Here is a 15,864-nt window from a genome sequence, read left to right as displayed (position 1 = left end):
ATATTCCTTTGTATTAGATAGTTATGAATGATTCCTGTGACATGCTGATAATGTGGCAAAATTAGGGACAGTTTATACATAGTCTGGCCATTTTGTGTGAACTGTTACGGCAGGAATAATTAGAAACTATTGTTCCTTTTAGTATAAGACTTGTGCTTTCCACATCACAGCAGTTCATAATTGTTAGCAAGGCTTGTGGAAGTGTCATACACTATTAGAACAAAAGCGAATATCTGACTATAAATCAAATGCTTTTATTTCTGAGAAAGACTTCTCATCCTCTGTGGTAAGTCTCCCCTGACCCATGGTTCTGTGTGACTTTCCTGAAATCTACCCCTTTCCCTAGACCATCCCAGTACATTTCCCTCATCCCTCTTCCTTCCCATTTAAACCATCTTTCTGAGGAAGGAGCCACTGGCTCAGCAAGCTTGCCTACTTATAACCTCCTTTTATGTATGTGTTCTGCCCCCACTTGGTGAGTAGATTTTTTATCCATCAAATTAAATTATTTTGTTAAAATTCTTTTTGTTAGATAGATATAAATCAACTGGTTGATGCACTTATTTTGCCCCAGTAACAATGTGTTATTGTGGAGACTTACTTCCAGATAACATCAGTGTTCATTTGCGGTCACTCTGTCTACAATGTCCAATGTCCAACCTGTTTCTATTCATGAAGAATATTCTGCAGGCTCAGAATATTCTTTCATGACATATCCAACAGTACTGCATGGAGGGTACTTCATCAACAGTTCATGTACCCATAATGTTATCAATGTGTGCAGCATCTTTTGCTTGCTGGTCACCAATCATGTGAGAACTTTTGCCTACAGATTGTTACACAAACTGCCAACCCGTTGTTTGTATCTTTGGCCTCATTTACATATGAGACAAATTAGGAAAATACAGAACAGTAAATATCGATAACCATCTTTTTTGGGTAGATAAAAACCTTTATGGGACAACCCAGTCAGGTATTCACCATTTTGAACACTTTCAAGTGTGTAAATTCAACATCGCAAATTAACTTGGAATTTTCCTTCCTGTTTTTCTGAAAGGGGACCTGTTGTTGCTTAAAAAATAAATGTTTGTCATCAAAAGGACAAATAATGTTAGTTAAAGGGGTTTAGTCCTTCTATGTCATGTCCCTGATCCTGGTAATTCCCAATGTCAGGGGTGTTGTAGAGGTTGGGACAATAAATAATTTGACAAGTATACATACAAACTGAAATGATAGGGAATGTTGTATACCTTTTTCTCTACTAAACCAAAGATGAAGGACTTTCAGTCATACATTATCAAGGAATTTTTTTTCCTGCCTTGGTGCAAGAAATCTGTTTCCAATGTTTGTAAAATTATTACCGATGCATCCCTTGTATCAAGAACATTTCAATGACAAGAACTACCATTGTACAGCAGATGGTGTTATAATGGGTCACCCTCCTCTAACATTACCTTTTTTTATGTAGAAACAACTGATACCATTTATACTATCGATTCTTGTATAGGTGAACATTCTCAGCTGTCTAACTGAATGAATTTCATATGATTTTTTATATGATGTGCTATGTTTTGGGTAAAAATGTATAAAAAGAAATTAATTTGTTAGCACTCTATATGTACGGCCAAAATTACTCTTCTTTTAAAAATAATTGAAATTAAAAATTTCTGGCACACTTACAATTTCTATTATTAATTGCACAATCTAACACTAATTATTAAATTTATTTCTGGATTCATTTACAAAATAATGATATAACTTGAAGATTCTCCTTTTGGCATGAAAGGATGTAAACTCTTTGGAATATTGTTAGTACCACAGAAAGCTAGTAGTTGTGGTGGGCATGACTTAGCTGGAGTCAGATGTGTTTCTGATTGTGTCTTTAATAATGTAATTTGTGGTGTGGTAAAAATGGAGATTGTGAAGTCAGTGTGGTATAGAAGAATGGAATAAAATAAAAAGATATTTGTAACTACACGCAAATCTTCATTAGTTATTTCATCTTCAGGAACCCGTTAAATCATAATTACAGCCTCAAGAATGTACCATAGACACAAGATGACTTGGAGTCAACAACAACGAGGTAATGAAGATAAGTGAAAGGTTCTTTTGTATATTTTACACCTCTCAAAGCTTTTAAAATTTGTGCAAAGACATAGAATTTTAATAGTGATGTGTGGGAGGGTAAGCTTACAGTGATGATGCCTAAGCTATGAAACAGATTTCTATCTACTACAAAATGAGTAAGCCAACCTGTCCAAAGTTCCCTTGGCCCAGCACCGTCTGCAGCCGCAGTTTGGAACGGGGCACTTCCCAGCAGGTTACAGGCAGGGTCTCCTGCTCCCAGCCCTGCAACAGACATACACAAGATGTGACACACACATCAGTCAGTAGATCACTCTCATGGCGAAGCACATAAAATAGATAATGATTATGGTTTCATGGCATTCTGTTAGGCTATCACCTCTTTGCTGAATATGAAAGGACAAATTTGGAAACCACACTCACATAAAACTGAACTTTGTTAACAATGAATGGCTGTAAGACAAAAGTATCTCGTTTAACAATACAGGCATTAGTTAACTACATTCTCATGTGACATTATGCCTGACAATAAAACATGGTTTTCCAGCCCAAGCCCACAATCTATGATGCAAGGAATGGATTAGCTAATAATGAAATATTAAATAAGAAGTGAGCAGCTTTTGTCCATTTGCTTTGAAATGTTTTGAAGCAGTCAACATGAGCCTACAAAAATTCTGGAAAAAGCCTGTCATAGCAATTGTGTTAATTGTAAGGACTTTGCAACAAGTAATAACAACTGGGTCAAAGCTATTCAGGACAAAATATGTCATTGCTTTGGTAGTGAAGACACTATGTTGTCTTAGCATTAGTATGTAGTCACTTCACTAAGTTTCATAATGCAGCACTATAACTGAACGAATAGTTATTAATTTTAATTATATTTGATTTGTCGTTGGGCACTACAGCTCGTAAGTCATGCTTCAAGTTCGTCCAATTCCTCACGTCTGTTTTTTATTGTTAACACAGTAAAAAGCCGCCTTCGTACCCAGCGAGGGGTGGAAGGGGGCAGTGCTCATCCTCCCCACCACATCCGTGCCTGTAGATTTATTTCCTTTTTTTTTCCGTAAACCGAAAGCGCATCCTGCCTCATCAAACTGACAGGTTAGGCCGAAGAAACACCTAGTGGGTTTTTGATTAGTATGTGGCCTATCCAGAACATTTATCGTGAAGTCTCTCAACTATATCGTGATTCACCGCAGAGTATGAGTTTGCTTACATCTTTCTTCTTAAAATCTCTTTATCTTCCGCTCATATTGCACTTCCAGGCCGGTTTAAGGCACAAAAGACAGAAACCGCTGACTGGGGCGCCAAGCTAAAAGAACCGCCAGAGAAGATACAACCGTTAAGATTTCTATATAGGACATTTCACAATTAGTAACGGCTGGGAGGATTTGCTAGTGATGGCACAATCGTTAAGATTTCTATGTAGGATATGTCACAATTAGTAACGGCCACGCTGAGTGCAGCGCCCAAGTGCTAGGTTTGTGTATAGCGTGTAGCACAATTAGTAGTGAAAACCGACACGGGGGGGGGGGGGGGGGGGGGAGACACGTGGCGGTGGTGAAGGGACCGGGGTGGAGGTGGGAAAATGATAAGGTGCTTGTGTGGAAGAAACTTTCTCGGACCTCGCGTTTAAGCATGTAAGGCTACTGGAATGGTAACGGCAGTAATTAAGGATCATTGATCCTCGTCTCTACACACACCGCGGTCACCGCAATGGCAGTGATGCCGCAGTACTGACCAGGTGCGTCTGCAGTCTTGTTGCCTTGGAATCTGCGTCGATGTCGGTGTCTGCCCTGCTGATGAGTCCGCGCGGCGGGCAGCTCACTTCGGAACACGTGTCGGATTCGTCCAGGAACTGTAACAGACACACAAACAGGAATATTTTCACATATAATATTTCTCTCCCGTACACACTCTGCTTGTAGCTCTTTAATTATCTCTTTAATAATTAACTTTCCAATAATGTATATATGCGGTTTGAAGCATAAATCAGCGACTCAAATTCAGAGTAAATAGCACTTTTTATCAGTTTATGGATTAAAATATAACAAAGTTTACGAACAACTACTTTCAATGAGTTTTCCTCCTCATCTTCGCCTAAATTTTACTTTGAATCTCCTTGCTTTGTCTCACTGATATGTCACTGAAGTCACGTTTGGCAACTGTGTCGCATTCTATCGAAAAGCTAGCTAAATGTAACAATCTAATTTCACCCTCACTCGAACTTAAGTAGTTTTTTTATCGTTCTTAATTTTCTGAAACTGATTCGCAAGATTATGCAGTCACTGATATTGTGGTTGATATCCGCAAAGCTGTTTAAATGTTTGCATAAACGTCTCTTAACCCATAACGGCATATTTGCTTCAGCACACGCTTGTTGCTCGTTCAGAGCCTACCATACCATTCTGTATCAAAAATAACTCCATTGTTGACAATGAGTGACCTGTGTAGGCGATAGTTGCGTGCAAACCGTTTAGAAGATGGTGCAGTAACTAGCATTGCCACAAATATCCTGAAACCTGTTTAGATGTTTGGATTTACATATACCTTATCTAAATCATTTTGCAATTCTTTTTGGTCATTTAATGACTTTACAAGACGGTAAATGACAGCATCATCTGCAAACAATCTAAGACGGCTACTAAGATTGTCCCCTACGTCGTTAATATAACCTATAACACTTCCTTGGGGAACGCCGAATATTACTTCTGTTGTACTCGATGACTTTCCGTCTATTACTAAGAACTGTGACTGGAAATCAGAAATCCAGTCACACAACTGACGCGATATTCCACAGGCACGCAGTCTGGTTAGAAGACGCTTGCCAGGAAAGGTATCGAAAGACTTCCGGAAATCTAAAAATATGGAATCAATTTGACATCCCCTGTGGATAGCACTCATTGCTTCGTGAGTATAAAGAGCTAGCTGTGTTTCGCAAGAACGATATTTTCTGAATCCGTGCTGACTATGGGTCAATAAATCGTTTTCTTCGAGGTACTTCATAATGTTCGAATACAGTATATTTTCCAGAACCCTACTGCAAATCGACTTTAGTGATACGGGCCTGTAATTCAACGGATTACTTCTACTTCCCTTTTTGGGTATTGGTGTGACTTGAGCAGTTTTCCAGTCTTTAGATACCGGTACGCATCTTCCTGTGAGTGAGCGGTTGTATATAATTGCTAAATATGGAGCTATTGCATCAGCATACACTGAGAGGAACCTGACTGGTATACAATCTTGGCCAGAAGCCTTGCCTTTATTAAGTGATTTAAGCTGTTTTGCGACACAGAGGATATCTACCTCTAAGTTTCTCATCTTGGCAGTTGTTCTTGATTGGAATTCAGGAATATTTACTTCGTCTTCTTTGGTGAAGGAGTTTCGGAAAACCGTTTTTAATAACTCTGCTTTAGTGGCACTGTCATCGGTGACTTCACCGTTAATATCGCGCAGTGAAGGTATTCGTCTTGCCACTGGTGTGCTTTATGTACGACCAGAATCTCTTCGGGTTTTCTGCCAGATTTCGAGGCAGAGTTTCGTTATGGAAATTATTAAACGCATCTCGCATTGAAGTACGCGCTATATTTTGAATTTCAGTAAAACTTGGCCAGTCTTGGGGATTTTGCGTTCTTTTAAATGTGGGGTGTTATTTTCGCTGCTTCTGCAACAGCGGTCTGTAGAATTTGTCACTTACCAACGCCATCAGCGATTACTCGCAAGATATTTAATAAAAATTCACTGAATATCTCGCTACGATCACGTTTAATGCCCGCAATGAACAACAACCAGTGATCTTAGTATAGAGATCACTGACAACATCACTCACAGTAGCGCGCTCAGTCGTCAGAACATTACTGAACGCTGATTGGCTGTTGGAGAATGCGTGACGTCGGTGCTCAGAACAAGCCAAAGCTCGACTACCATTCTGACTCAAACTACAGGATTTACTTCCGCAGTTTATTCACCGTAGCCCTCGGTATGTAACTTCACGCAGAGAACAACTACAGGAATCGGTACATTCAGTTGCGGCGATCTGCCATCTCTATGTCTTTTTCACTGCGACACGTACAAACTATATAGTCAAGTACCGTGCTCAGGGAACACGTGAATACTTTCAAAGTCCGTAACATAAGAACTGTACTGTCACTGGATTATGTGAATCAAGATCTACAGTCATACTCCGCAAACCCTCGCAAGGTGCATGGCGGAGGTTACTACGTACCACTACCGGTCATTTCCTTTCCAGTTCCATTCGCAAACAGAACGGGGAAAAAAGGACTGTATATAAACCTCCGTACGAGCCCTAATTTCTCGAAACTAACCTTCGTGGTCTTTACGCGAAATGTGCGTTGGCGGCAGTAGAATCGATTTGCAGTCGGCCTCAAAAGACGCTTCTCTAAATTTCCACAGTAGTGCCTCTGGAAAAGAGTGTCGTCTTCCCTCTAGGGATTCCCGGTAAGTACACTACTGGCCATTAAAATTGCTACACCACGAAGATGACGTCATTTTTTCGGATGAATCCAGGTTCTGTTTACAGCATGATGATGGTCGCATCCTGTTTGGCGACATCGCGGTGAACGCACATTGGAAGCGTGTATTCGTCATCGCCATACTGGCGTATCGCCCGGCGTGATGGTATGGGTTGCCATTGGTTAAATGTCTCGGTCACGTCTTGTTCGCATTGACGGCACTTTGAACAGTGGACGTTACATTTCAGATGTGTTACGACCCGTGGCTCTACCCTTCATTCGATCCCTACGAAACGCTACATTTCAGCAGGATAATGAACGACCGCATGTTGCACGTCCTGTACGGGCCTTTCTGGATACAGAAAATGTTCGACTGCTGCCCTGGCCAGCACATTCTCCAGATCTCTCACCAGAACGTCTGGTCAATGGTGGCCGAGCAACTGGCTCGTCACAATACGCCAGTCACTGCTCTTGATGAACTGTGGTATCGTGTTGAAGCTGCATGGGCAGCTGTACCTCTACACGCTATCCAAGCTTTGTTTGACTCAATGCCCAGGCGTATCAAGGCCGTTATTACGGCCAGAGGTGGTTGTTCTGGGTACTGATTTCTCAGGATCTATGCACCCAAATTGCGTGAAAAAGTAATCACTTGTCAGTTATAGTCCAATAAATACCCGTTTATCATCTGCATTTCTTCTTGGTGTGGCAATTTTAATGGCCAGTAGTGTAATTCGAATTATCTCGGGACATAGCTCTTCCCGAAACGAATTCCAGGACGATGCACTGCCCACATCTGTAGTCTCTGGCTGCAACACGCCTGCCTGCTGGTTCAGCAGTTGATTAGTGCTTAATTTCCTGTTCCACTCTCACATTGTTCGCGAGATGGTTGATGCGGACTGCTCTATCTTTGCACTTCGCAGGAATTTCGTGGGCGCCGCCAATCGGCTGTCTGACACCGCTGCTACTGCTGCTGATAAACCTGCACAAAGGCGGCGACTAGTTCTTCGTCGTTATGCATTCATAACACAGCGGTCTCGGCATGTTGTGCGGATTGCCTGCCACTAGGCGCACCCAAGGCCGCGTCCGTAACGTGATGCGCACAAGTTGGCTGTAGATGCAGCAGCCGCTATGAACGCGGAAGTAAACACAGCGACTAGGGAGTGCATCAGTCACGTGCCGTGAGGCGCGGAAAATTTCGCTCTCTAATTTCGTCTCCCCGCAGACGCTCGACGAAGACACTGAATTCCGCTTTCAGAAACTGCTTTATTGCAAACAGAAAAAGTACTCAGGGATAAGCAAGTAGCGTATGACACGTACCTACTGTTAAAAACAGATGAAGCTAGACAGCATAATATAGCCGCTAGAAATACTGCAAAATCTCTGACAAGAAGAGCACATACAGAGAGTTGAGAAAAATTCCTTAGTGATGCGGAAAACGATGTATACAGGGGACATTTTCCTGTAACTTATTAAAGTATTTCAATCAACCAGAAAGAGACAAGGCACGAAAAAACTTGACAACACAGGAAGAATGGGTGGAACATTGTAAAAGCATTCGGTTTACTCCTGAGATAGATATTCCAACACCATGTGTACACGGGTCAACAATTTGTCTACAAATCATCAAAAAATGCAGAAAGGGACCACACACGAATAGGAGGCACAGAAAGAATGGACTGCACATTATAAAAACATTTTATTTAATCCCGAGGAAATTATTTCAACTAATCCTGAAGAAAGGCGTGGAGGCGTAGTAAAAAAGACTGAGTAGTTCACTTTAGGGGGTTAGCGACAGTAATAAGAAAAATAAATTTTAAAAAATCACCTAGGCCAGAGGGCGTAAATATAACGAACGGAGGTCTTTTACTCAAAACTTCGCCTCCTGAATCTATTGAAGACATTTATTTCCAAATAAAAACAGTCTAGCTTGCAAAGTAAATAACGCGTTTTGCCCTTTTGCGGCATATCAGATTGTCTACGCGTAGCAATGGGTAGCCCGTTGGCTCCAGCTGTTGCAAACCTCTTCATGGAGAATTTTGAGGATATTGCCATAGATACTGCGCCATTGAAGCCTAAGTGCTTCTTTCGATACGTTGACGACACGTTCGTCATTTAACCACACGGACGCGAGAAATTAGACGAGTTTTTGGAACACCTCAATGGCATCAACAGTAATATCCAGTTCACCATGGAGGTGGAAAAAGATAATGCATTGAACTTCCTCGACGTCCTTGTCTACCGTAAACGAAATGGGTGCCTTGGCCACAGCGTCTACAGAAAACCCACCCACACAGACCTGTACCTGCACGCTACCAGCCATCATCAACCAGCACAGGAGCGCACAGTATTGCAAACATTGGTGCATCGTGCAAGAGTAATATCAGACGACGACAACCTGCCCCACGAACTGAGCCACCTACGCAAGGTTTTCAGGAATAACGGCTACAGCACCCATCAAGTGAAAGAAGTGATTTCTGGGAAATATCAGAATAAGACCAGCGACGAAAAGCAGGAAAAGAAACTTGCTGTGCTGCCATTCTGTGGCTCTCTGTCGGGCAAGATAAGCCGCCTGTTGAAAAGACACCAGATCAAATCGATCTTCAGGCCTCCAACGAAAATCCGTCAATTACTGAGGTCTCAGAACACCTGGAGTTTACGAAATACCTTGCGAGTGTGGCCAGAAGTACATCGGACAAACAGTGCGCACTGTGGAACAAGGCAGGAAAGAACAAGAGAGGTATTATCGCCTACGCTATGCAGAGAAATCTGCATTAGCTGAGCATGCGTTAGAAAATGGTCACCACATAAAATTTGACGATACCTCTGTCGTGGCTCGCACTACCGGCTTCTGGGACAGTGTAATACAGGAAGCTATTAAAATAAAAATTACCACAAACACCCTGAATAGAGACGGTGGCTTACAGCTCAGAGCTGCGTGGGATCCAGCGATCGCGCCGTTGAAGAGGGCACATGGAACGCCGACTCAAAACATGCCCATATATGGCAATTTCACGGGCACCATTGACGTCACAGCCGGCAGCTAGCATATATAAGGACGCACCAACAGCCCACTGGCAGTCATAACACTTGACAATGGCAAAGAAGTGCTTGGCCGAAAGCTTGTGTAGTTTTAACCAATTGACGCGGTTGGAAACCCGAGAACATTTTATTCAATGTTATCGCCGCGAGACTCTGCATTCAAGATTGTTTTTATTCTGAAATAATTCAAAACCGGTTGCTGTACAACCCTATCACAATGGAATGTAACTGTTTTTATTGACCATATCGGTTTACAATGAGGATCCCCAAAACGTGGTTTACGGCAACTGTTTCTTTTGTATTTAAGGAAGGAGAAAGCAATGAACCCACAGACTACAGAAATACACGTTACTTACATTCAACCTGTAAACTACATCCTGGTATGTTAAGTAAGCGAATAACAACAACAGCAGAGTCGCTCTTGTAAGAAGAACTGAATGGTCTTCTAAAAGGGTGAGCTTGTATTGAAAATGTATTTACTATGAAGCAGCTAACGAAGAAAAGAAAGGAATTGAATTTACCCATCCACATGGCGTGTATAGATTTAGGGAAGACTTTCGATAATGTAGGCAGACAGGATCCATAGAATATAATAACCAAGCAAAGCTAACTTCGGCACACAATAACGTGTTTTTATAATGGCACCTGGTTAAGGCTCAGTTTATCTAATTACAATGGGGAAAATATAGTTATTAGCCAGGGTGTACGACAAGTGTAGATATTATCATCGCCGGCCAGGGTGGCCGAGCGGTTCTAGGCGCTACAGTCTGGAACCGCGCGACCACTACGGTCGCAGGTTCGAATCCTGCCTCGGGCATGGATGTGTGTGATGTCCTTAGGTTAGTTAGGTTTAAGTAGTTCTAAGTTCTAGGGGACTGATGACCTCAGATGTTAAGTCCCATAGTGCTCAGAGCCATTTGAACCATTTGATATTATCATCCACGATTATTAAAATATTTATATGGACGATATTTTGCACAGACAACCACCACCTGGTACTAAGTTACTACGGATCACTTCAAATGTGCTAGCACACACTAATGACACAGTGATCACGCAAAACACGGAAGATAATTTCAAAGAATTATTTACTTATTACATAAGACTTGCAAAGAATGTAATTTTAAAGTTTCTACTTCAAAATTAGCAACCATGGCGTTCCAGAGGAAACACCCAATCCGAGCAAATATTGTTTTGAATTGCACAATCTTGAACAGTTTCAACATCTTAACTACTTAGGTTGCAATATTTCTTATAACTATGATGGTGATATAAATACTGCATTAGGAAGATACCAGGCTATGTGTGGAGTTGATCGAAAAACATTGAAAAAAGCATGAAACGAAACACAGTCGAAGCTATGTAAGATGATGGCAGCAACCGGGAACGCTGTCAAACATATCGATTTCATGGTCCAGGCATTACAGTGTAATTACTGTCTTCCAATAAAAGTGTCATTTCTGTTCGTCTCACAGCGTACTCCTCTCATTTACTTTTTGTACTACGCTGCAGCAGTTCTTTCTATATGTGGTCTATTCATCGAAATATGTTACATGGCTGTGACACGTCATGTGAAAGTTGCTTTCTTTCTTAAATCTCCCAAACTACTACATTTCAACTGGCGCAATTTGTTCACCACCGAGGAATTCAATGATACATCTGTTTTACAAGCACCTCAGTGTCAAACGACATTTTGAAACGATCCATATATTGCGAATACATAGAAAGAAGGATCATTTATTGTATGATTATATGATAGCGGAACAAACACTGGTAGCAGTTACTTCTGTAAAATATCTGGGATTGCGCGTGCGGAACGATTTGAAGTGCAATGATCATATAAAATTAATTGTTGGTAAGGCGGATACCAGGTTGAGATTCATTGGGAGAGTCCTTAAAAAAATGTAGTCCATCAACAAAGGAGGTGGCTTACAAAACACTCGTTCGACCTATACTTGAGTATTGCTCATCAGTGTGGGATCCGTACCAGGTCGGGTTGACGGAGGAGATAGAGAAGATCCAAAGAAGAGCGGCGCGGGTCGTCACAGGCTTATTTGGTAAACGTGATAGCGTTACGGAGATGTTTAGCAAACTCAAGTGGCAGACTCTGCAAGAGAGGCGCTCTGCATTGCGGTGTTTCGAGAGGGTGCGTTTCCGGATGAGGTATCGAGTATATTGCTTCCCCCTACTTATACCACCCGAGGAGATCACGAATGTAAAATTAGGGAGATTCGAGCGCACACGGAGGCTTTCCGGCAGTCGTTCTTCCCGCGAACCATACGCGACTGGAACAGGAAAGGGAGGTAGTGACAGTGGCACGTAAAGTGCCCTCCGCCACACACCGTTGGGTGGCTTGCGGAGCATAAATGTAAATGTAGATGTAGATGCTGCTACCTTTTGCAGGGCAGTAAAACCCACAGTACATTAGCGGGAACATTAAAAAATCAATATTAATCTAAAATAATGTGGCCCCGATACTCAAAGTAAACACAAAAACATAGGATGCATTAGTTTTGATATGAACCTCGAAAGTGTACTTTCTTTTACGTATTTTTAAACTGATTAGCCGAAGAGAGTTACCTTTGTATCGCTACAAGTCTAGTCCTTGCTGATATGGGGCGAGGAGGTTGAAACAACAAAACAGAAAATAAGTAGCGGACTAACCTTTCTCCGCTTCCGCGCCAAGAAGCGAACACCGAAGGCGGCAGCGATGGCCAACGGGACGGTGCAGAGCACTCCAAGTGCGTACATGCCAGCATGCATGCCCCAAGAGTCCTCAGGGTCTTCAGAATCAGGAGTGGGCGCCGCCGCCTCGTAGCAATGACTGACGTTGCCGCACGCTGGCTGCACACCTGCTCCCCACTGAACGCCCGGCTGGTATGACGAGTTGGATGAGGTCGACTGACCGCCTCCAGTGGCGTTCGTCTTCGGCGTTGGGCTTCCAGTGTCCTCAGCAGTAGCAGTCTTTGGCGTTGGGCTGCTGATACCTTCAGTAGCAACTGTCTTCTGCGTCGTCTGCTCATCATCCCTCCCTGGTACCGCCGCTTCAGTCATCCAGACTGTCGAGCTTCCGTTGTACAGGTGGACTATCGGTAGGTCGTACTCTTTATCAGGTCGCTCGAATATTGCCATCCCTGATGTGTGGCCTGCAGAGGTGGATTCTACACCTACTGTCGTCGTCACTGCACTCTCTTCAGTTGGTTGCGCCGCCTTTTCCAATTCCTGCGCTGGTGTACTGGGTGTAGTGAGCGCACCAACTTCCGAAGACTGTTTACTCGCTTCTGTTGTCGTGTCTGGAGTTTTCGAGGAGGGCGCAGCAGTGACATTTTTGAGATTTCGATCTGGTAATGTGACAGGTTCACTGGAGACTTCTGGTATAGTGGTTGGATCATCGGCAATCTTCAGTTTATTTTCAGGACGCTGAGTGGTAGACTCGATCTGGGAAGAAATAGAGGAGGCCTCCCTGGTGACATTCTGTTTCTGCTGTTCATGATTGGGAATATCTTTAGACTCATCGAATCCAGACGTCGAGCTGGGTTGGAACGATGAAGTCGAAGAGACTTCCGAGCTCTGCGTACTTACAGTAGTTTGAGGGACGAGGGCAGCTGTTACAGGAGGCTCGTTCTTTACACTGACTACTGTAGTGACGTCTGCGTTGCCTCGCGCAGTTGCATTAACCACACTAGACGAGTTCAATGTGGCTGCCTTGCTTGGAGCTGGAGCAGAGCTACTCCTGCTCTCTGAACTGGAGTCAGATTCCGCTGTCAGCTCTAGAGGCAGAGGCAACAAAGCTGGTGGAATTGTTGTCGTTACTGGCGACCTCCACTCACCCTGTACAGAAACAGAGGTCACCACGGCCGTGGACAGAATTTTAGTTGTGGGTGGCGGTGGTGACAGACCCAACATCATGCCCTCATCTGGAATATCTACAGGGCTTTCTTTGGCTGCAGAACCTAAGTTGGCTCCAAGACTAGACGATCCTGTCTCATTTTCACGTACCTTCACCAGATCAGTTACTGGGGTGGTATTCTCTAGCACAGATATATGTTCGTTATCCCGCAGAGTCGGTCTTCTCCGTAACGTAATATCTGGCCTAGGATACTTGTGTGCCGGCCTTTGTAGCGAAATTTTGGTATAGTTCTTCACGGGAAGTTCCTGAGACACCGGGAGCCAAGAAATGTTGTTGGGCTTCGGCAGCAAAGAATGTCGAGCGTCCATGTACACGCTATTCGTAAACTGCGGCGGTTCGGTCAAGTTTCTTTGGGTTGGTGGTGAAGTTGCAGTCACCAGCTTCGCTGGCGGTTTCCGTAAGAACGGCCTGCGATTAATTGTGCTGTAGATGCTGGAATTCCTAGGTTTATGCGGTAGAGGATCTCTTGCGGGAGACACAGATGGAGGCGACGGAAAACGTACTCTGAATGAGGAAGTGCTAAATGGTAGGCTCGAGACGAGTGCTGATGGAATGTCAGATGACTCGGATGCAGGTGAGGATGAAGTTTGGAGAGATAGTACCGGTGAAACTGGGCTGCTTTCGTAGACTGGTGTAGTGTTCAGTTCTGCAGTTGTGCCTTCCGTGGTATGTTTTGGAGAGTTGGCAGTGTAGCTCACGGCAGTTGGCTTTCTAGTAAATCTTGGTGGAGGGGGAAAGGTTTCTTGCGGAGCAGGCGGTGTGGTTACAATAATAGTCCACCGGCTGCTAGGACGCTCGTTGGAACGCGAGGGATTTGGAGTTGTGGTGATGGTGGAAGGAGTAGTCTTGGTAGAGGTGGTTGAAGAGGTGGCTGTAGAGGTGGTAATAGTTGCGCTGGTAACTGTGGTGGTTGGGATAGTGGTAGCCATGTTGCCTGTCGTGGATCCAGTAGTACTAGAATTAGTGGCAATGAAGGAATTGGCAGTGTCGCTGGTTGTGCTGTTAGTGAAGGGCGAAGCAATGGTGGTGGCGGGAAATGATGTATTCGTGACACTGGAAGACGAATCACTGCTGGAGAGAGGCTTCACCGACGGCAGAACTGTAGTGGTGGTACTTCTGCGCCTGTACGTCACTACAGCGGGTGTCTGCGTCTTCAGAGACGACGTGGTTGGAGGAGGAACGTCTGTCTGTATCGAGGGAGACACCGGCGCCTCTCTCGTTCTGTTGGCGTCGACAGTAGCGGCCACTGGCGACGTGCTTGGGACTTCGACTGACCCATTCTGCGCTTGGGCAGGTCCAGAGCTGGTCGTCGTCGTCGATTCGTCCAAGCTGGGCCTGCTCTGGGCGCTGCAACAGGGAACAGAAAAGCAGCTTACCACCTATGTTTCGCTTCATATTTACCATGTTATTGGCAGTGCATTTCATTCAGCGCTTATCTAGATTTTTTAATGGCTACACCAAAGTTGACAGATTAGCCATTGTTAGTATTGGTGAAAACATTTTTTTACGGATGTTGTATATGTGTCTCCTCTTCAGACAACTGTTGCGAACTCTGACGTCATGCACCTAAAACTGTGAACGCAGTAACTACGTAAATAATCGCTACACAAAGGGACGATCCTGGCTTTGGTCTGGTTGTTCGTCGTGCGTGCTTTCGAGGGCTCGGTGAGTATTTACGAAAGGTAAATGGAAAATTATATCTAAATTTAATTGTAAAAAGCGCATCACGATTCTATGTACATGCATCTGGGAAACATGCCCTAGTAAAATCGGATGGCTACGCCTGGGTATTGAGTCAAACAGAGATTGAATGGCGTGTAAAGATACAGCTGGCCATGCAGCTTCAACACGATACCACATCAAAAGTAGTGACTGGCATATTGTGACAAGCCAGTTCTTCAAAATGTTCAAAAGTGTGTGAAATCTTATGGGACTTAACTGCTTAGGTCATCAGTCCCTAAGCTTACACACTACTTAACGAAAATTATCCTAAGGACAAACACACACACCCATGCCCGAGGGAGGACTCGAACTTCCACCGGGACCAGCCGCACAGTCCTTGACTGCAGCGCCATAGACCGCTCGGCTAATACCGCGCGCGAGCCAGTTGCTCGACCACCATTGACCAGAAGTTTTCAATTGGTGAGAGATCTGGAGAATGTGCTGGCCAGGGCAGCAGTCGAACATTTTCTGTATCCAGAAAGGACCGTACAGGACCTGCAACATGCGGTCGTGCATTATCCAGCTGAACTGTAGGGTTTCGCAGGGATCGAATGAAGGGTAGAGCCACGGGTCGTAACACATCTGAAATGTAACGTCCACTGTTCAAATTGCCGTCAATGCGATGACGAATACACG

The 15,864-nt window shown here is 43.8% G+C and overlaps 1 protein-coding gene across 1 annotated transcript in view; it reads right to left on the bottom strand.

Annotated features, from left to right (window-relative positions):
• The window catches only part of LOC126419636 (mucin-5AC-like), a 79,101-nt gene that overhangs the window by 41,205 nt on the left and 22,032 nt on the right, over positions 1-15,864 (bottom strand). Inside the window, exons 3-5 of the mRNA XM_050086825.1 lie at positions 12,261-14,853; positions 3,827-3,943; positions 2,254-2,349 (exon numbers count right to left, since the gene is read on the bottom strand). Of these exons, the coding sequence (XP_049942782.1) occupies positions 2,254-2,349; positions 3,827-3,943; positions 12,261-14,853 (2,806 nt within the window). The remainder of the gene's footprint in view (positions 1-2,253; positions 2,350-3,826; positions 3,944-12,260; positions 14,854-15,864) is intronic.

The sequence above is a fragment of the Schistocerca serialis genome, chromosome 9 (genome assembly GCF_023864345.2).
Source record: "Schistocerca serialis cubense isolate TAMUIC-IGC-003099 chromosome 9, iqSchSeri2.2, whole genome shotgun sequence".
Classification (NCBI taxonomy): domain Eukaryota; kingdom Metazoa; phylum Arthropoda; class Insecta; order Orthoptera; family Acrididae; genus Schistocerca; species Schistocerca serialis.
This window is presented reverse-complemented; position numbering and strand designations above follow the sequence as displayed.